This window comes from Nannobrachium achirus (assembly GCF_963921795.1).
Source record: "Nannobrachium achirus genome assembly, chromosome: 21".
Classification (NCBI taxonomy): Eukaryota; Metazoa; Chordata; class Actinopteri; order Myctophiformes; family Myctophidae; genus Nannobrachium; species Nannobrachium achirus.
This window is the reverse complement of record NC_137828.1, coordinates 44991705-45012762: the sequence shown is the minus strand read 5'-3', so window position 1 is coordinate 45012762 and position 21058 is coordinate 44991705. Positions and strand designations below refer to the sequence as shown.

At 45.0% G+C, this 21058-nt stretch overlaps 1 protein-coding gene across 1 annotated transcript in view; it reads right to left on the bottom strand.

Moving 5' to 3' along the window:
• Positions 1–7032, bottom strand: part of plppr5b (phospholipid phosphatase related 5b) — a gene marked incomplete at both ends in the record, with an annotated part of 157411 nt that extends 150379 nt beyond the window's left edge. Inside the window, one exon of the mRNA XM_080751612.1 lies at positions 6829–7032. Coding sequence (XP_080607738.1) covers positions 6829–7032 — 204 coding nt within the window. The remainder of the gene's footprint in view (positions 1–6828) is intronic.
• Between the last annotated feature and the right edge of the window lie 14026 nt (positions 7033–21058).

Sequence of the window (21058 nt, the reverse complement as noted above, 5' to 3'; positions counted from 1 at the left end):
AAGGAAATCTTCTGCCAGCAGTATACGTAGAAGGCTCGTTGGTGCTCAACAGGGACAACTTGCATCAGAGAGAATAATACTTGGCACTTCAGGAGAGACTACCCAAATAAAAGTACTGGAGCACTCGTCGACTGGTCTGTGTCTGTGGTCAGCACCTTCTTTGTTTTGCAGGGTTGACTGACGTTTCCACTTTTGTAGTAAAAGTAAAACAGACTAAGTTTGATTCTGAGGAACACAAAAGTTGAAACCTCAGTCACCCATAATGTAAAATACATAATGTTAGGGCAACAGGTAAGGGGCAAAAGGACCGCAATGGAAACAAGCCACTGGCTTATTTGCGTCTATACTGTTGGTGTGACAATGTCATTTTATGTATGTTTTGTGATCAATAAAGATATCAAATGGAATCAAGTCAAAGAGAACATCAGTTCAGAAAGAAGCATATTACAGGCCATATCTAGACAGCAATACCAGTAGCTTAAAATAATAAGAGGAAGAAAAGAAACAATGTGGAATTTACTTAAAATGAGAAAAGTTCACATAACTGCTGAAAAGGCAGCTCTCTACGCATGAGGGGTCATGATAGGAGGAGTACAGGAAGTTGGTAATTGGTACATAAACTATTATCTGTGCTCGGTATAAATTGCCCTATAAATGTACATTCTAAAATAATGTCTAGCATTTTGAGCCAAACATATCTGCAAAGCTTAATGGAAGCCTTTCAACTGTTAACTGTGAAATTGTTAACGATATTGATGAAACAAGCAGGCTATCCTTGTATTTCTTTAAAGGGAACTTTGATGAACTTAATTTACCCAAATGGAATTTCTCCACATTTTTTTTCACCCAGTGCCAATTGCCTAAATTGTAATCCTTGGGCGCTACTCTCTCTCTCTCTGCCAACCTGAGGAGATCCCCGAACTGATCTCATGCTTCCTTCAATGCATGAGGAGTGAGCAGGCCACTTCTTATCACCTGACAGGGGGGAGTTTCCACGGTAGGACACAGCGCTTGGAAGGAACACATTATTCCAACCAGTTCCTTTCCCCTCCATCAGGCGCCCCAGCTGACCAGGAGAAGGCAGCATAGAGACCAGGATTATTGCATGTTTTTTGTGAGGGTACCTACAGTACCTTAGGGGACACAGGGAGAACATGAGAACTCAGTTCTAGCACAGAAACACAGAAAGGCCCTTTTGCCAACCCCACCTAGGGTTTGGGTGCTGATGACGCAGAGGAGGGAACACGCCCCCAGCGCCCACAGCATCCTCGGCGGGAATTGAACCCGGTACCTTCTAGCAGTGAGGCGTCAGCGCTACTGACTGCGCCACCATGCCCCCTTTATATGGTATATTCTTATCTCTCTACTCTTATTGTAGACCCACCCTGTGCTTCACTCTGACTGCCGTTGCTGCCACGAGCCCTGAATTTCCCCACAGGGATCAATAAAGGATTTATCTGATCTCATTATTCAAGCTAGCAGGGCTATAACAAGACGTGTTCAATTAACCTTTGAATAGTGTTTTGCAGTGCATAATCATTGGCACAGAATTGATTTGTACACTGAGTTAACCACCGAGGACACAGCTCAGCACCCTGATTCATGTACTCAATTTCCACGAATTGAGTACACATTACAAAGGACCCCAATGGAAACAAGCCATAGGCTTTGTTGACCAGGGTTTATATTTCAAGCCATCCTTTGGTTCACTTTTTTCTTTACCGAAAGGACAAAGGAAAAGGAAAGGAAAGGACAGCTACAAGCTCACAAATTGTCGATTCATGTGGTTAAATAAACACATTAACAAAAAACTAAAACTGTGGGCCCAACCCAAGGATAACCTCTGCTTTGCTAGGATGTTGTTAAATCAACATTCCACAGAAGGGGATGTGAAATAAATAAATAATGTCAGAATGACAGATTCACTGCACTCCAGCTTAAGACATGGCTCAGTATGCAAAAGAACTGAATTAAGAGACGTGGTGCCAATTGCTAGCCTAAGGGATAACTCATGCAATGTATCGTAGTACAAATGCATTGCGTCACATTTTTCAGTTGAAAATCGGTTAACATCAGTGAGATGTTGCTATTTAGGCTCCAGGCTTCGCATGAATGAGAGTTGGTGTGTGTATGTGTGTGTGTGTGTGTGTGTGTGTGTGTGTGTGTGTGTGTGTGTGTGTGTGTGTGTGTTCGTGCTTGTGTGAAAGTGTATTGTAAACCATCCTACTAATAAAGGAGCAAACTCACGCTCTAACGCTCTAACGCTCACGCTTATCTACGTTTATCTATTCACTCGCTTCAGCAACTGATCCCAAAGTTCACATGGTATTGGCAATTAGCATTATACCAACGGTGACGGAGCCCGAATTTCATTTCTCCCAAATTAAAGCTGTTTATTAGCGTTTTCTTAACCACTTCTGTTTAACTCTGCTGTCTGTTGCCAGGGTTACGGTCCGTTCCTCCAGGCCATGGGATCTGTAGCCCCACACACACACACCCACCCCTTTCTCTCACAGTTAGGAATGTTTCTCTCTCTCTCTCTCTCTCTCTCTCTCTCTCTCTCTCTCTCTCTCTCTCTCTCACACACACTTTCACCGGGTGCGTTTGACATATTTTGGAGCACATATCTTCGAACGGGTAAGGTCTAGTGCATGTTAATTTGTCTAAATGAGAGGTGCAGTCTGCAGGAGGATATAGGCCAGTGTTTCTCAACAAGTTGGGCTGGGGCCCACGATTGGGTCACCAGAAATCGTGCCTGAAGTGGCACTTGACATAAATGGCCGCTCTATTGTAGTCGCGGCTGTGATGATGGTACCGCCATGACGTTAAACAAAACCCCCTCAAGCCTGACCGCTCCACTAGAGCTCCTCTGTGTCTAACGACACAGCAGTGGCACCGCACTGCTGCCGTGGGATTCCCAGGAAACCAGAGTATTATACCCGAGCTTGCATGCTGGGCAAAAAACCCTCTATGTAAGAATAAAGACAGGGTGATGGCAAAACAACCCTTCTATGTAAGGATAAAGACAGGGTGATGGCCAGCCAGTCCACTTTCTGTTCTAACTTCTAAGTAAGGATCAAGACAGGGTGGTGGCCAGCCAGCCAGTCCGGTTTCCAGAGGTAAGTAAGTAAGCCTTGCCGAGCCATATATGCGGCCCATATGGCTCGGCTGAGCCACGAGTCCCATAGGGCAGGAGCCCATCTCCTGTTTCTGTAGCGTGGGGCAGCTTGATGTACAAGTACACCCCCTGGACATGATGCCAGTATGTCGCAGGGACTTACCCCAGTCCAACCCTTGATGCTGAGTGCCAAGCATGGAGGCACTGGGTCCCATTTTTCAGTCTTTGGTATGACCTGATCAGTTTCTCCCTCATGTAGAAATATAGTTCAGGAGGTAAAGCGGTCGCTTGGCAACTGGACGGTTACCAGTACGACCCCGGGCTTCCCCAGAGTTAGTGTCGAAGTATCCTTGAGCAAGACACTGAACCCCCTAATTGCTCCCGATGAGCAGGTTGGAGCAGATATCCTCTGCCATCGGTGTACAAATGTCTGTGTGAATGTAATGCACAATCTATGTGATGTGCCGTGGATACAGGCGTTATATAAAAGCACCATTTGGCAATCAAGCTCTGTCAGAGGTCTTCACATAATTACAAATTGGAGGGTTAGGGTTCATGTGGTTAAATGGTGGGCTGGTCACATAACAACCAGCTATTGGCAGAGACACGGTGGTGGAGAGAGAGCACGGCCTTGACAACCCTCATAAGACCAGATGAATCCTCTGACCACCAGAGAACAGAGGAGTAGAAGCTCCAGCACTTTAAGCACTTGTGCTTCATTGTTGCTCTGTAAAGCACTTTGAGCTGCATTTCATGTCATGAAAGGTTCTATGTAGGGCATACATGGGCAAGTAGTATAGTAGTATTAAAATGTATTTTTTTATGTCCAATGTATTTGTATTTAAGTTCATAAAGTTAACATGAGTATATCATTAAAATGTGTTTGAAATTAAATCAAAATGTTACATTTCAGCATTCCAATTCAAAAGAAGCAAAAAATAGCTGATCTACAAGCTCAAAACGCATCGCGCTGCGATGCGTTTTGAGCTTGCTATGAGGACATAGCAATATGTGGCCCTCTGGAGTGAAGGTGGAAATATAGTGGCCCTCACCATCATCAAAGTTGCCCACCCCAGATGTAGGGGAAGTATTCACACATCCACTAGATTAGGTGCGTAGGACTGTGAACACTGAAGAAATCATGAAAAGATATTTCATGAACAAAAACTCCTGCACTCTGCTCTTGCTCAGCTGCTCATCTTTATTTCAATTGACAGACGTTTCGGTCCCCCTGGACCTTCTTCAAGAGTGTCTTGAAGAAGAAGACACTCTTGAAGAAGGTCCAGGGGGACCGAAACGTCTGTCAATTGAAATAAAGATGAGCAGCTGAGCAAGAGCGGAGTGCGGGAGTTTTTGTTCATAAAAGGTTCTATAAAAAATAAAGTTTACTAGTAAGACGCCTCAGTGCGAGAAGCCATGCCACAGTGATGTGGACATCAGTGATGTGGACATCAGGGCTGTGGACATCAGGGATCTCCATATATGTGCATAAAAAAGGATTTGTTCCCCTGGCATCACAGGGATCTCCATATCTCCATATATGGGCATAAAAGGGATTTGTTTCCCCTGGCATCAAAGGGATCTCTCTAACAGGGCATCATTAATATTGATGACATCAGGGAACTCCAAATATGGGCATAAAAGGGATTCTGTTAGTGTGACATCACAGTGAAGCCAGAGCGTGATGTCAGAGCAGCAAACCCATTCTGATTCCCCTGACAAAACAGTGACATCAGTGACATCACAATGACACATTTTTACGGTCTATGGGTTTGCCCATAGACTGTAAAAATGTGAACACGTCTACATGTCTACACGCGGACAAGCTGTGACATTTCTCATGGTAAACTGCGACCTTCGGTCGCAATTATTATTTAAACCCTACATACTTCATTTGACCGGGGTCAACCCAGGAGTCTATACTTGATCCCTTCCTTTTTTTCCCTCCCTCCGCATCTAGACTGTGATTAACTCCTTTCACGGTTTACTGATCCGGTCTAGAGCAGATATAACCATAGAGTATATAAACAATAGAGAGCGGACCGGCCCCGCCCCCACTATCATTTCAATGCAAGTGCTCAGTGGCGTTTTGAAGCAACGGCTACGTGCTAGCATGTAGCTAATCCAGGTGCATTCTGGGGGAAATTGGTCTCTACTAGAGACCACAAATGACGTCACGCTGCTCTCCGCTCGGGCGGGGCCAAAATGCGCGTTTAGGCTGCAGTTCCAACTTTGGCCACCATCGGGGTTGCTTCAAATCTAGCCCTGGGTTCTGGGGGCTTGGATATAACCCACGGCGGGAAACCAAGAATGCCGTTGCTCCTCCCAAATGATTCCCCTGGGCTATGATTTGTTTAGTAACTCTACACCATGTGACTGCAATGTGAACTTTTAGGTTGGCTATTTTAACTGAATGATTACCTATTCTGACATGCCCAGAATGGGGATGCTAGGGTTCTACTGTAGGTAGCAGGGGATGAATTGAACAGGTCCCTTTCGTGAGCAAAAAAAAGAAAACGTGAATCAAATGACCTCATCCGTCCTTTAGCCTGTTCAGTTAACTAGGCTGTCTGAAAGCAAACGCACCGGCGGCAATTGTTTTCAGTTCTGCTCTATTTCGATCACATCTCTCACCCTCTCTCAGTCCCGCCGAAGTGTTATTTTTGCACCAAAGTTCATCCGCTAGCCTACAACAGGCGTGAAGGCGCTGGCAGGTCGAGTGAAGACGTCCCAGACTTAATTACATCAAAACGTACGCAGGGCTGGCGTTGAAGAGCGCCGCCCGCGGCAGTACGAGGCCATAGAGCAAAACTTAGCGCCGTTAAATCAGTTAGAGTGCATGTAATTTGCTGCTTCCAGGCTTCTCCTTCGCCTGCCACGCCAAAACGCTCGGGGCTCTCTTCGTACGTTATGATTCGCAGCGGTTTGCGAAGGCATGCCTCGCGTGTGCAGCAAGCACAGGGTTTGAGGTGTTGAGATAGCAAAGGAGATGGATGCACTTGCATGCATGCTATGCACACATTCATGCATGTTGAGACAGCCTGTTGGCTGGCTACCCCAGAGTGGGCGGAACTGGAGATGGCAGGGGGCAGAGAGAGAGAGAGAGAGAGAGAGAGAGAGAGAGAGAGAGAGAAACAGACAGAGAGACAGACAGAGAGAGACTAAGGGAGACGGATAAGAATTGGTACAAATGGATGAAAAGTGGAAATGATGCAATGGATGCAAGAAATAAAGGGGAGAACGAAAGAGGAATGGATGTAACGGGAAGGATAATAGTGAACAAGCAACGAGAGCTATACTAGGATACATACAAACACAGAAGGGATGCAAAGAAAGTGTTTTCCCTACACTGGTTCAGAAATAGGCTAAAAAACATCCGAAATGGGAAACTGTAACAATGACCGTTGTGCTCAAAGAACTATTTGACTTGACTGTGGGAATTTATAAGAGCCATGGGGTGGCTGTGGTCGACATGCATGCCTCGAATTGACAGTTCTAAAGGCAATGAATCACCACCACCACCAACCCCCTGATCGATTGCAATTTTTGCAAGTTCACTCTCACAATCTCCCCTATGTAAGTTGCAGGATCCAATTAAAACAAACCCAAAGAAACAAACTAATAAACCCACCGACTGCCAGTCAGTGACTCATGGAAACCAAGCCCTGCATATATTATCAGACAGGAACTTAATGTGGGGCTCAACTCACCACCAGCGTGGGCACGCCGGCCACCAGCGCGTACAGCAGCACGGGCGGGATGGCGCTGTTCTCCTCGGGTCCCAGGTAGGGCTTGGTGTAGGCCAGGTCGTAGCAGAAGAAGCCCTGCACGTGCACGTTGAAGGTGTCCGTGCACTCGAAGTAGTACGCCAGCATGACAGTGCCCGCCATGATCACCAGCTGAAAGTAAAGCATGTTCGTGTTCGTGAGGAGAGGAGGCTCGGAGAGGAGCGTCGAGCATCGGTTAACAGGTTACCCCCAGAACCCCAACACCACTCCACAGCAGAGGAGCGCACGGAGGCGGAGGAGAGAGTCTCCCCTCTTTCTCTCTCTCGCAATCGCTCTGTCTCTCCTGCCTTCGCCCTGCTTTAGCGGCTCACGAATACGCGCAAAGCCACGATGGTATAGAGAGCTCGTTCTTTATCGTTCAGAGCCTCATCATCATCATCACCACTCCCTGGGTTCTCGTTAGCGGACGCGTCATGGCTTTCGTGCGGTGCGAGCAGAGCCGCGTTTCTGGCACGATGGATGGTGCGAACGCACCGCTCCCCCTTCCTCTGCTCTGCTCTACTCACTCACTCGTACTGGATTATACTGAACAGGCACACACATACAGAGAGAGAGGGGTAGAGAGAGAGGGAGGGAGGAGGGGAGGAAAATAGAGATGGAGAGAGAGTGAGAGATGGCTGTGTGAGCCCGCGGAGGCTCTATCGCGCTTTCGATGTGTGTGTGTGTGTACGCGTGCGTGTGTGTGTGTCTGTGTGTGACACTTAATAAAGGGCATCAGAAAATTTCAGTACATCGTGCGCTTGCTGTGTGTATGCGTGCGTGCGTGCGTGAGACTATGAAAGGGCGGCTCCATACATTCCGAGATAGATGAATGGAGAAAGAAAGAATAATGTGTGAATGAGGGAGAGACAGAGACAGACAGAGAGAGAGAGAGAAGGAGAGACAAAGCAAGATGGGGGATGACCTGCTCGCTGAAGCAACACATCGCACCGATGTGCCGTTTTTTTCTTTCAAATCCCCGAATCCAACAGCTTGCTTGTGGAGTGTGGTACGTGTGTGTCAGCGTTTGGTGAGCTTGTGATGACGCGCACTGGACCTATAGCTTGTCCGCGCACGAGGCTATCATGCTATCTGCAATATCTGACAGATGACGTGTGAAAGAAGCCTAATACTGTAGATACAAAATATTCATGGAAGGAATGTTGTGTATATTGACCTGGATAAAAAATAAAAAATAAAAACAATGATGTAAGCAACAGAACAAATAATTGACAATAATGTTTAATGCTGTTTAATTAATTAATTCATAAATTAATTAATTAATTAATTAACAAAACATATGTCTGCGATTATTTGACTGTTTTGACGACATGCAGCTGACCCCGTGTTTAATCCCTTCCAACCTGGCGTTGCCATTTTGGACATGTCATCGTGAAAGAGGAAATTACCAAAATTGCCTACAGATGACTTCACAACCTAGGCAGGGTTCTTGAACTGTCCGCAGCCTTCCTCTGTGACAGAGAGAGAAGACAGATTTAGATTTTCAAAGCCAAGTAATATGCCGTAATAGCAAGAAGCAACAGCAACCGTCAGGTCACGCTGAAACAACACTAGTTACGATACCAGAAAGCATTAAAACATTAAAAAATGCTTTCTTCCTCAAACTCTCTGAGGAAGTCGAAAAATCTTTATTTTTATTATTTCTAAAGTTTTTCCCCCAAAAATGTTTTAATCGCTTGTTCAAAAACCTTATAAGCGTTAAAGTTTTCCAAATGTGAGAGGACCGGTGTGTGTTTCTGTGTCGGAGACGAGTGCATGTTTGTGTAGTGCGTGCATGCATCGCAGATTCGCATGCATGCGGTGCTAGTCAGGTCCGCGGACTACTGGTTGAGAAACACTGCTGGACTGGTCTGATGCACTCGTCATAGCAGTGCACGCTGACTGGATGTGTTTTGTTTACCTCTGCATGCATGCTTGACACGAAAGCTCGCTTGTTAAACTCATTTACCCCCATTTTAAGACCCCTTCTGAGGGTCCACACCGCCAGGATTTTGCCTACCTTTAACGTGGGCGCGCGCGCGAATCCATTGCGCGATGGTTCACCGATTCCATTCACAATACGATCCAGTCACGGTAAGCTACAAAAGCCAACATCCTGCCATTTCCCAAAGCGAAACCGAATGAGCCCAGCGTGGGTGTTGCATAACATTAAACCGGATGGGATTTCGGCAGACAGGATACAGGCGTCGTTGTCCCGCCCCCCCATTTCCGTTTTGGAAGATCTGGATCCGGTTTTTGTGAATAGGGCCCTTCCATAGAGCGCTATGGACGGCGAATCGGCGATCATACTTTTTTGTTTTATAGTTATTAAAGCTATTTGATAACTCGTCATACTAGTCATAGGCAGAGTGGACCCATTTATATAACTCGTCAAACTAGTCATAGGCAGTAAATGAGTTAATGGCAGCGTCGCCTCCTGTGCGGTGATTTTGTCAAGATTGACAATAAAAACTAAACTGACTCCGCCAGATGGTGGCAGAAGTGCGTACCGCCCTACTTTACCATCTGAACCTGCTCAGGGAGAGTTGATATCACTCGTAAAGTCCCGGGCCGGACCAATCAGCGCCAGCTACGGGCGGGCTCCGAGCGGCTCTGAGCCAATAGAGTCTGACTGCAGACCATGTGGAAACCCAGGAGGCGGATTATGGGTGTAACGTCATGCAGACAGGCCAATATGAGTGGTTGGAGTTGGCACTCCCAGACTGTGATAGACAGACGGCCCCATCCAATCACCTGCTAAAGAACTTGAAAAAATGGCCCGCCCCTTACATCGGGTCTGCCCGAGCAAGTCCAGATGGTAAAAGTAGTGCGGTATATGCAGTATACGCAATACTGCCACCATCTGGCGGAGTCAGGTTACAATAAAACAACACAAAATACACTACTCGTCGTTAATGTGACACACCCGTGGACGCGGTCGGGGAGGGAGAGCGAGGCAGACCAAAGCTCCACATTTGATACACTAGCATGGGGTGCCAGCTCCCACTACGTTCCTGCGCTTCTAGTCTCTAGAGAACAGACTCCATGCTAACGCAAGGAAGAGCAATTATTTATTATAATTATTATTAGGACTTTGATGCAAGTTCTGATGGGTGCAGCTGTATAAGTTGTGTTGCTTAAAGTATTGCGCCGTTGTGCTCTTCTCTCAGCTGCTGCTTAGCGGAAAAAAAAGTGAAAAAAGTTGATCGATGATTTTCGGCCTCGATGCGTCGATTCGCAAATAATGCGTCGATTAACATCCCTAGTTTGGTGCAATAAAAGCACTTTGCTTTGGAGCCCTCAGTGTTCAAACATTTATTTATTTATTTTTATTTCAGTAAAACAAGAAATGACACCTGTCCTTTTGTACCAGCTTGCACCTTGTGGACTAGCCTTGCTAGGGTGGTTATTGCCAGCTTTGCAAGCTACAGTAGTAATTATATATACATTGACAATTGGTCTCTTGATTTTTTTTACCTTATATGGTAAAAAGTCAGGAGATTTTGGCATATTGGATGACGTTATCGGCTGAAGCTTTGCAAGCTGGTAAAATGATATATATATATATATACATACAGTATATATATATACAGTATATATATATATATATATATATATAATTTATTTATATAATTAAGCATCCCACAAAGCTTGACCAGTGCCAAGCTCTGCTGGGCGGACATATGTGTCCCAGCACGGCTGATGGCTAGTCATTGAATTTTTTTTTTTTTTTTTTTTTCATTTTAATTTTTCATTTCATTTCATTTCATTTGAAAGCTGTGAATCATAGCTACAAAATGATATATTGGTTGTGGAGATTGACCCAACAGTTTTGAAAATATGGCTTATAGAATGGTGCCATGCTGAAATACTACTTTTGAGATATTCAAGTTCTAAATACATTTCTAACCTGCAATGACCTGCATGATCTCTCACATTAATTTAAAAAAGTCTTATTTACATGCAGAGTTAAGCTCTGGCGTTTAAGTGAAATGTAGCCTGATATTTATGAAATGCTTTTGTGGCTTTATCACATTTTAGTGAAAAAGAAAAAAAAAAAAAAAGTAATTTCAGCTGTGGTCTTAAGTAGTGGCTTCCGAAATGACTGCCCCTGTGTCACACTCAGTCACATATGTACGTAACAAACACACAAAGCCAGGAGTTTGTAAGAAGTCTACAGGCTTGACCGGGTATTTTGGGCCAAGAGATTTGAATTAAAGGGTAAACGGAGCAGGTGAAATATAGACCCCTGGGGGACTCCGGTCAACAGAGTACACATTCATTAAGAGGTGGAACGAGTAGACAGGTTGTTCAGGGCTCCACCAATAATTCCGACGGGTCAGACGTGTTATTGTCCAAAAACAGGAATCCATATTTGCTCAAGGCTGGCGTCAGCAACAACTTTGTCAGGATCATATGTTATATAATGTATTTTCCGCCGTATAATAATATAATAGTATAGAAATAATAACACATGAAATGAAGTCCCTTTTATAAAAATAAAATAAAATAAAAACAAAAAGTAAAACTGAAAAAATAAATCACTAAACACTTTTCTAGTAAAATACCTTACACCACTGAAATGGCATCCAGCGCCGCCGATTTGTCCCTGGGCGACAAAATAAAGGAGATGGAGCTGAACGTAAAACTCCTAGAGGGGCAGAAGAGCGCCTACGACGACAGCGCGAAGCTCACCATCGTGCAGAACGGCGAGAGCATCTCTCGCCTCCGGCAGCGGAACAAGGAGCTGCACCGGCAGCTGGTGCAGTTCCATGCCGCCTCCTACCGCAACACGTCGGGCCAGATGACGGTGGCCACGCTGAAGAAGGAGTCCCTGGTCAAGATGAAGCAGCTGAACGGCACGGCGCACGCCACGCAGCTGAGCCGCCAGCGCCTGGAGGATCTCAAGCTGCGCTACCTGACCATGAAGCCGGGGCCCTGCCGGGCCGAAGAGCGCGGCCGCAAGATGCAGGAGGACGACAGTAGGCGGCGTGGGCTGGACAACAGCCTGCTGCAGACGCGGCTCAAGCTCCGGGAGGCGGAGGACGTTGCCAGGGGGTTCTTCAAGATCAAAAGCGACCTGCAGTCAGAGAGCATGAGCTTCCAGAACCAGCTGGACGCACTGGAGGCCGGTATCCGGGAGAAGAGGGAGGAGCTTTGCAGACTGCAGGTCATGAACGATGACTCCCAGCGATCCGCGGAGGCGGCAGAGAGGGAGCTGCGGCTCCTGGAGGAGACGATCACCAGGGAGCGCGAGGAGAGGCGGTGTGCCCTGGCCCTTTGCGGCGAACAGGCCACGGAGCGCGAGTCCGAGGTGGAGGCGACCACCCGGACGGCCCTGGCGGTGCAGCGCAGGCTGCAGCTCAGGAACGTCTTCCGTTACTTCCAGGTGGCCACCGGGGTGACGGACGTGCAGCAGGTGCCGGAGCGATTCGTCACTCAGTGGCAGACGCTGACGCTCCTGAAGAAAGCCAAGAACAAGAACGAGGTGATCCTGCGGGAGCTGGAGGGGGAGAAGCTGCGCGCGGACAAGGCCTTCCAGGAACTGAAGGCTGCCGTCGAGGAAAGACGCGCCAGACAACAACAGGAGGAGGAGGGACCCCTGAGGAAACTGCGCGAGACGGAGGAGCAGTACGAGAAAGCCACAGCGCTCCTCAATAACCGCATTCAGAGCTTTGACAAAGTGCACGCTGCCGTGGAGCGGTTGTCAGAGAAACTAAAGCATGTGTTTGTGGAAGGGACCAGGACACGCATAATAGAGCCACCCAGGCGCCCGAAGGTGTCGGTGGCATTGGAGGACGTGGTGAAGAAGTTCTCGACAGTCGAGCTCAAGCTGAAGTTTCTGTACGAGCAGAACAAGGCCAACGAGAAAGCACGGAGGAGGGCCCGAAGGCCCAAGAAACTCAAGAAATGGTTGGCACCGAAGCGTCAGGACGGATCGATCGCAAAACACGTGGGCAGGGGCAAAGAACTCGCCAAAGCCAAAGAAGCCGAAGAGCGCAAAGAGCTAAAAGCCAGAAAAGCCAAAGAGGCCAGAGAACTCCAAGAACTCCAAGAACTCCAAGAAGGCCAAGAACCGAAGCCGGAAGAAGGCAAGGTACTTGGGGACGACAGGGATTCCATTGACGGTGAGGAGGCTTACGATGACACAGAGGATCCTGGCGATGACGGCGACAAGGATTTCAAGTATGAGGAGGATTCCGAGGATGAGGATGAGGACGACGATGATCTGGAGGACGACGATGATTTAGAGGCGGACGATGATTTAGAGGAGGACGATGATTTAGAGGAGGACGATGAGGACCAGGACAGTGACGCAGCGCCAACGCCACAGGTGAGAAAAGGCAAGGGCAACAAGAACAAGGCTCCCAAGTCTGGGACATCTCAAGCCAACACCAGGTTTAACAACAGGTAGGACTGGAGGGATGAAATTACCTCAGTTAAACAAACGTGCATAAAGCACGTTGCATATTGGTTTGATATTGTCCGTAATAGCATTGCAACACAATAATGCAATTAATAATAATAATAATAATAACTAGAACTGCACTCTGTCGAGGTGTCGACTTGCGCCTTGTGCACAACTACTTGTGTGCCAACAGAGTGTGCCATGAGGTGTGCCCTGCTGGCCTCATTGGTTGTTAATGAAGATATTACCAGGAATGCTCTTATATACCAAATTCTGCTGACATCACCAGTGGCATCACCAGGAATGCTGGTCCCTCATTGGCTGTTAATGATGATGTTGCCAGAGATGCTGGTCGCTGATTGGGCTACGGTCTTCAACAAGAGGAGATGGCGACATACATACATACGTACATACCCAGCCGATTATAGTACTAGCTCGCTCTGCTTGTGCAAGTAACAAGACTAGACTGCACTCTGCCAACTCCCTCATTGGTTAAAGGCCCTGCCTTTGTACTGTCGACCGGGAACAGACAGCACCAAAAGTAGTATGTGCGCGCTACATTGGTGCAAGTAATAATATTGTAATGAGAATAAAACAACACGATAGAACAATATAAATATTGTTCCTACGAGACAGTGTGGGCTCGCTTGTGACTATATTCTGCAGCGTGCTAACTGTCATGTGAAGCTCAACCAATACTCCAGCTAACACCACTCCCAGATTTTCCACCCATCAATTGCACCTCATTGGCTAAGGGCCCTGCCTTTGTAATGTCTGCGACGAAACTCACTATATTAATGCTGCCTTTGTACTGTCTGCGATGGAACTCACTATATATTATTATATACATAAATAATGAAGATAACAGTGTTCTCGCCTTTCAGGCGAGCCCACAATAAAATAAACTATGAAACAGTTTGGACCTTTGAACCCTCTTTAAAACACTCTTAGCAACAGTAGCTGAAGGCGAGTACACGCACGCACGCACGCACGCGCGCACACACACACACACACACACACACACACAAATTATATATATATATATGCACAGTGAATTAAGATAACCATACCAATATATACCGTATAGTAGTAGTAGCTACTCTCATCAATGTGCAAACTATGACAGAACTGCAGTCGATTTACATTTGTCCAAGTCATGACTGTAATAAAAATCATACAAAATTCAAATCAAGACCAACAAAAAGGAATAGGCGGAAGCACAATGCTTATAGATTGCCTATCCTTCACAATCCTTAAAAAAACGAAACATTTTAATATGTAAAACACCTTCAGATAATGTTGCAAGATAATTAAACGTAAAATAAAAAACACTTTAATATTTAAAAAGAAAACTTGAAATAATATTCTGCAAGAAAAAATAAAAAGACACGATTTTTTTCACTCAAAACCGTACTCCTGAATAATTTCTCTTTTTCTTTTTAACTTTGTCTTTATTTTAGATTGCACCAATTAAACAAAAATGATAAGACACTCCAAAATTAAACACAAATCCAATCAAATCAAAATAAATAATTTTACTTTTAAAGGGTTTTTTAAATGTACACAATTTTAAACCTAGTGTGAAGTAAGCGGTGCTTTTATGAGTACATTTCTTTGAGCATCCCACGAAGCTTGGCCAATGTGACCCTGGGCGTACAGCAAACTTTGTGCCAACATGTAGGCCAGATGTAGGCACGCCTACAGAGCACAGACAAAGTCAGATGTTCCTTCCAGGCGCACCACTCAAAAATATGTGGACTTTTGTTGCACACTTATGCGTTTTCTCGGCCGAATACAGGAGCGAATTTCGGAGCACGTAAATAAACAAAATCAACCTCACATTATGTAAATCATGTTTGCACACTGCTGCCCGTTTTGTATTTATTTTCGGACCAGGTTTGATTTTTTTCAGATTTTCGCAACTGTCACAACTGGGTCCCTTGCTCTCTCTCCCTCTCTCTCCTTGGCCTGAAAAACCTTTTTTTTTTTTTGCGGATTTCGGTTTCCAAAACGCAAGGAAAAAAAACGCAATGGGGGAGGAGCCCCATTGGTTTCTACAGACGGTTTGAAACCGTTTTTCTTTTTCTGTGAATTGAAATCAGCCATATTGGACCAGAAAAGAAACCGGATAACGACTGCTATTGGCTACAACCGTAGCGAGGGGCGGGCCTTTACTCAGTGGAACCAGTAGAAACCCTGGAAACACACCCTACTTTATTAATTTAAAATAATAATGATAGCTAGAAATGCACTCTGTCGAGTTGTCGAGTTGCCAACTTGCGCCTCACGCTCAAGCAGGCCACACATGCCCTACATGTGCGCAGGCAGAGCGCGCCACGAGGTGTGCGCTCACTGCGCTGCTGGCCTCATGTCCCTAATGTCTGTGCCTGTTAATGAAGGCATTACCAATAGCGCTCTTATATACCAAACTCTGCTGACATCATCACCAGGAATGCTGGTCCCGCATTGGCTGTAGGGGGACACCTACATACATACATACATCCCAGCCATTCCAGGTTGTGGTCTTCAAAAATCCCAGCCACCTACATACATACCGTACATACTGTAAATGCCAAACCGAAACATACTGCAAGTGTGGTTGAAATGAATTCAGTCTTGCCATTTATATTATATATTGTGAGTGAAGCTTTACATAAAGCTTTGCCGTTCTGCAGCCTTACAACCCGGATAACGTCACTCAAAACAAAACACAGGTTCACTTTGCTGGCCAAAAAAACGCAGACAATAGTGGGTTGCCTATAGCAACTACCGGTACATCATGGTAATTTAAACTAGCGACTGAAAGCATCTAGTATTTATCACACAATAAATATTTATTATTAACATCAAGTGCAAGGTCTGGCCAAAAGCCTGTTCACTAGAATAGAGATTTAAAACAAGCATAGTTATTTACACATGCATGCAGCTTAATGCTTGTTTTTCCTCTCTCTCTCTTTTGTTTTGTATGTGCATGGCTTTTAGACCTTTGAGCGGTGCACATGGAAGGAGCTAAGCTCTGGCTTTGTCGGGGAAGAAGCATCCCGAAGCGTGGCCTACATCTGGCCTACATCTTGCCTACAACTGGCCTACACCTTGGCACAAAGCGCTCAAAGTTTGTTGTACGCCCAGAGTCACATTGGCCAAGTTTCGCAGGACGACTGAGAGGGTTGGAGACACTCGGCTTCACCTCGTGTCTCACCACGCCTCTCAGCCGTTATAAAATACCAGGTAACCAGAGGCCTCTTGTGGCTTATTGCCTCAGTTAGTAATGGGTAGAGTCGGACAAACGCAACATCGGAGTAATGACACATCGGAACAACGCTACGCCAGAGCTTTTCATGAGGCTTAATGAGGGTTTAGGCATAGTTTTTTTTTTAGGTTAGGCTTAGGGTTAAGGTTAAAATTTTACAATGCAGGCATGTATATATACTAGTGATTTGCGCCCACTTCAACCGTTTTATAGTAAGATATTATGATGAGATTGGCCCATTTATTGTCTGGTTGGGCGAAATGTCATGAGAAATATGCCCTTTTATGCCCATCTGATTGGATACATGCATAGACGGCCTCTCTCATGGCCCTTATACAGTATATGCCTTGATATTTTGACAGCATCATTTGCCCCTCTCTGATTGGTTTCTGCGATTGGCTACCGGATAGGACTTCTGCGTTTTCCTCAGGAGTTTTTCTCAGGCGCACCGCTCTTCTTTTTCTGGGACATAATATGACACTGTTGATGTTGTTTCCTGGAACATCTTTGGAGCTTTTTTTGACCTTTCTCTTTCTCATCCCGACTGTTATGATTTGTTCGATATTATAACCTCACCCTTTGCCTCTCTCTCTGATTGGCTATGGGCATAGACGGCCCCTCTTGTGGCCCTTATATGCTTCGATGTTATGATGTCACCCTCTCTGCCCCTTTCTGATTGGCTATGGGCACAAGTGTGGTTGCACTGACACATTTTTGCACTATTTCATTTTTGAATAGCCAACTTATAAATGGATAAAGTGGATAAAAAAGTGCTTGTGATAATATTTTTTTATTTTACTTCTACTCCACTACATCTCGGAACCAAATATTTTATTTTAGGCAGCTGCTTAGTACAGCTATATTTAAAATGGCAGCAAAATTGTTAAGTACATTTTGATGCCAACACTTTCATACTTTTACTCAAGTACATTTTGAATTCCGAATTTCCGGACTTCTACTTGTAACAGAGTATTTCTATATTGCAGTACTGATGCTTTTACTTGGGTAAAATATAAAGTACTTTTTCCACCACTGCTGAGTTCACTGAGGACCATCAGTACACAGCGCAGTGCCCACGCAGCTCTGCGTTGTGGGCACTGCAGCACTCAGGCAGATATAGATGCACTGTGACATGTTTACGTTTCCACGTGGCACGTTGGCAGCACGCCAGGCCCGGGGGCTCGGGGCACACGCTCCACATTGAATGCAAATGGGAAGGCTAAGTGGAGCCATGTTATGTCATTACAGACACAAATGAATAGGGATGTCGTTAATAAGAATCTCGATTCTTATTAACGATTCAAAATTGATTCACAATTCCCCCCCCCCATAAATACTAGTCTACATTTGGTGGTTATAGTCCAGATGAAAACAATATAACTGTTAAAAAATAAATTTTGATAAAACTGATAAGGAATCTTTTTTTCGAATCGGGGGGAAAAGATGTGACTCCAAGAATCGGGATCTAATCGAGAATTGTTTTGATCCGTAAAAAAAGAAAGAAAAAACGATTCTTAATCGAATCGTGATCCCATAAAAGAATAGGAATCAAATCAAATCAAATCATGCGATAGATTCACAGCCCTAGAAATTAACCTCATTATTTCCCAATCGTTTTCTCATCTCCCATTCAAAGGAGCTTTATTGGCATGAGAAAACATACTATATGTTTACATCACAAAAAAAAACAGTAGAGAATGGGGAACGTGTATAGTTGGAGGGGTTACAGCATTGTGTAAACAGAGCTATGTCACATTGCTTCATTGTGTACACAGGGTATAAAGCGTTTTCATACAAATAGCAGCAAACCTTTGCAGTCACTTGGGGACAAATAGCAGCATTATCTTTTTCTCAAAAAGATTTAAATAGTAAACAAAGAAAAGCCTCAGATTTAAAATGTGTTTAAGGGTAGCAGCTCTGTTTATAGGTGACAGTAGGTCTAGAGGTCTACTCAGTACAGATAGTGCCATCTCCCAAAGAGAAAAACCTGGTAAAAGAACTGCAGTTGAAAGTGTCGTTAGGTGCAACACTTCTGCTCAGGGATGTTAATCGACGCATTATTTACGAATCGACGCGTCGAAGCCGAAAATCGACGCGTCGATCGACTTTTTTCACATTTTTTCCCGCTAAGCAGCAGCTGAGAGGAGAGCACAACGGCGCATTACTATAAGCAACACAACTTATGTAGCTGCACCCATCAGAACTTGCATCAAAGCCCTCATAATAATTATAATAAATAATTGCTCTTCCTTGCGTTAGCACAGTCTGTTCTCTAGAGACTGGAAGCGGAGTGACAAAGTCCATGGAACGTAGTGGGAGCGCTCTGGCTGGCACCCCAGGCTAGTGTATCTAATGTGGAGCTTTAGTCTGCTCACTCTCCCTCCCCGTGTGTCGCATTAACGACGAGTAGTGTATTTTGTGTTGTTTTATTGTCAATCTTGACAATATCACTGCACACGAGGCAACGCTGCCATTAACAAGCGAGCTTTCGTGTCAAGCATGCATGCGCGCACACAGGCATGTAAACAAAACACATCCAGTCAGCGCGCACTGCTATGGCGCGTGCACACGAACAGACCAGCAGGGTTTCTCAACCTGTAGTCCGCGGACCTGACTAGCGCCCTATGCATGAGAATCTGCGATGCATGCATGCACTACACAGACGTTCATTCGTCCCCGGCACAGAGACACACACACCGGATCTCTCACATTTGGAAAACATTAACGCTTATACCGTTTTTGAACAAGCGATTAAAACATTTTTTGGGGAAAAACTTTAGAAATAAAATCGACTCATACTTTTTTTTTTTACATCCCTACTTCTGCTGTATGTACACAGTACTTTGTGACACATTTTGACAGGGTTTTCTTGCCGGTAGTAGGAATGTAAACAGAGCTGCACAGCATCAACGTTTATGAGGGGAAAAAAAAGAGAGAACAAAATAAAAGCACTAAACATTGAATTATGGGTCTAAAAAGCCACAGTATCATCTCTGTCGGGTGGATAAACCTCATATTTCCAAAACTGTTACTTTTTTCAGGATTCATAAAAACAGCATGAGTAGCAGATCTACAAGCTCGAAGCTTGAAATGCTGTCAGATCTGCTACTTTTGATACTTAACGACAGTGGTTCTCTAAGTGGGGTCCTTGAGGGAGTTTCCGGGGGTCCCCAGCTAAATGATAGAGAGGAACCAAATGGTCTTTTATGGGTCTGTAGTGTAGCCCACAAATGGAACCAAATGGACCCTGGGTCTTTTACTCAGAGAGTGTACTAGAGCGTACAAATGGAACCAAACGGACCTGTTTGGTTCCATGGACCTCACAGATTCATTTGGTTTCATTTGTACACGCTAAGAGTTATCCTAGAAAATATTGTTCCTTCGAAACAATTGTGGGCTCACTTCAAGCCAAAAAACAATGGCTATAAAAGCACAAAATGTCAAGATCTCAGGCAGTGCTCTCTTTGACGTTACTGACGTAAAATGGTAATCGAACTACAATGCAGAAAAGCAGTGTTATGACATGAACTTAACTTAAAAGAAATCAAAGAAAAACTAGAAGCAGTGTTCTTCCGAGAACAGGTCTCCGGCAGGTCAGGTATTTTTTTGGGGGGGAATGTGCGTGTGAAGCGACGCGTTGTGAGCTTGTAGATCAGCTATTTTCAAATAGCATATGTATAAAATATGGCTAGAGTGGATTAATGTATGTTTTATAATATAATCATTTATATCTGCAAAGTAATTAAGTTTTCAAATAATTGTAGTGGAGTAAAAGTACAATATTTTGATCAGTGTAGTACAAGTAAAAGTACTGAACACTGGAAATAGAGTACAAATACCTCCTAATCATACTTAAGTACAGTACTTAAAGGGGCCAAACCATGCTTTTAATATATATATATATATATATATATATATATATATATATATATATACCGTAAATCACCAATTAATCGCCCGGTGGCAAACTGCCGCCGGGTTCCATATATCCGCCGGGGGTCTGACCCCATTTTGCGCAATAAACGCCTGTTTCAAATAAGCGCAAGGTTCGTATAAGCGCCTGGGCCGTTATTTGCAATTAATATTATCCCTATTAGGTTTTATGTAAGAGCCCGGGCTATTATTTGTTTGGTTGTTTGGTATTATTTGCTATTTATTTACGGTAACTTAACTGGTCATTTATGTTGCATGGCAGTGGTGCGCTGAAAACAGCAAATCTACAAGCTCACAGCAGTGCTGTGACAGCACGTCGCAACGCACCGCACTCGCTGTGCGTTGCTACGGGTCATGTTGCATGACGGTAGTGCGCTGAAAACAGCAAATCTACAAGCTCACAGCCCTGTGGACAGACACTTCTAACTCTAAGCCAAATGTATGGTGCCCAGCCCAGTGCTGCGCTACCATGACGTGCAGGACGCACTCGGGGGAACAGATTGCCAAAGGACACCAAAAAAAGAGAGAGGAAAAAAGGAGTCTGCTGCTCTCTGCGCACTGACCATCATTCATTACTGTCT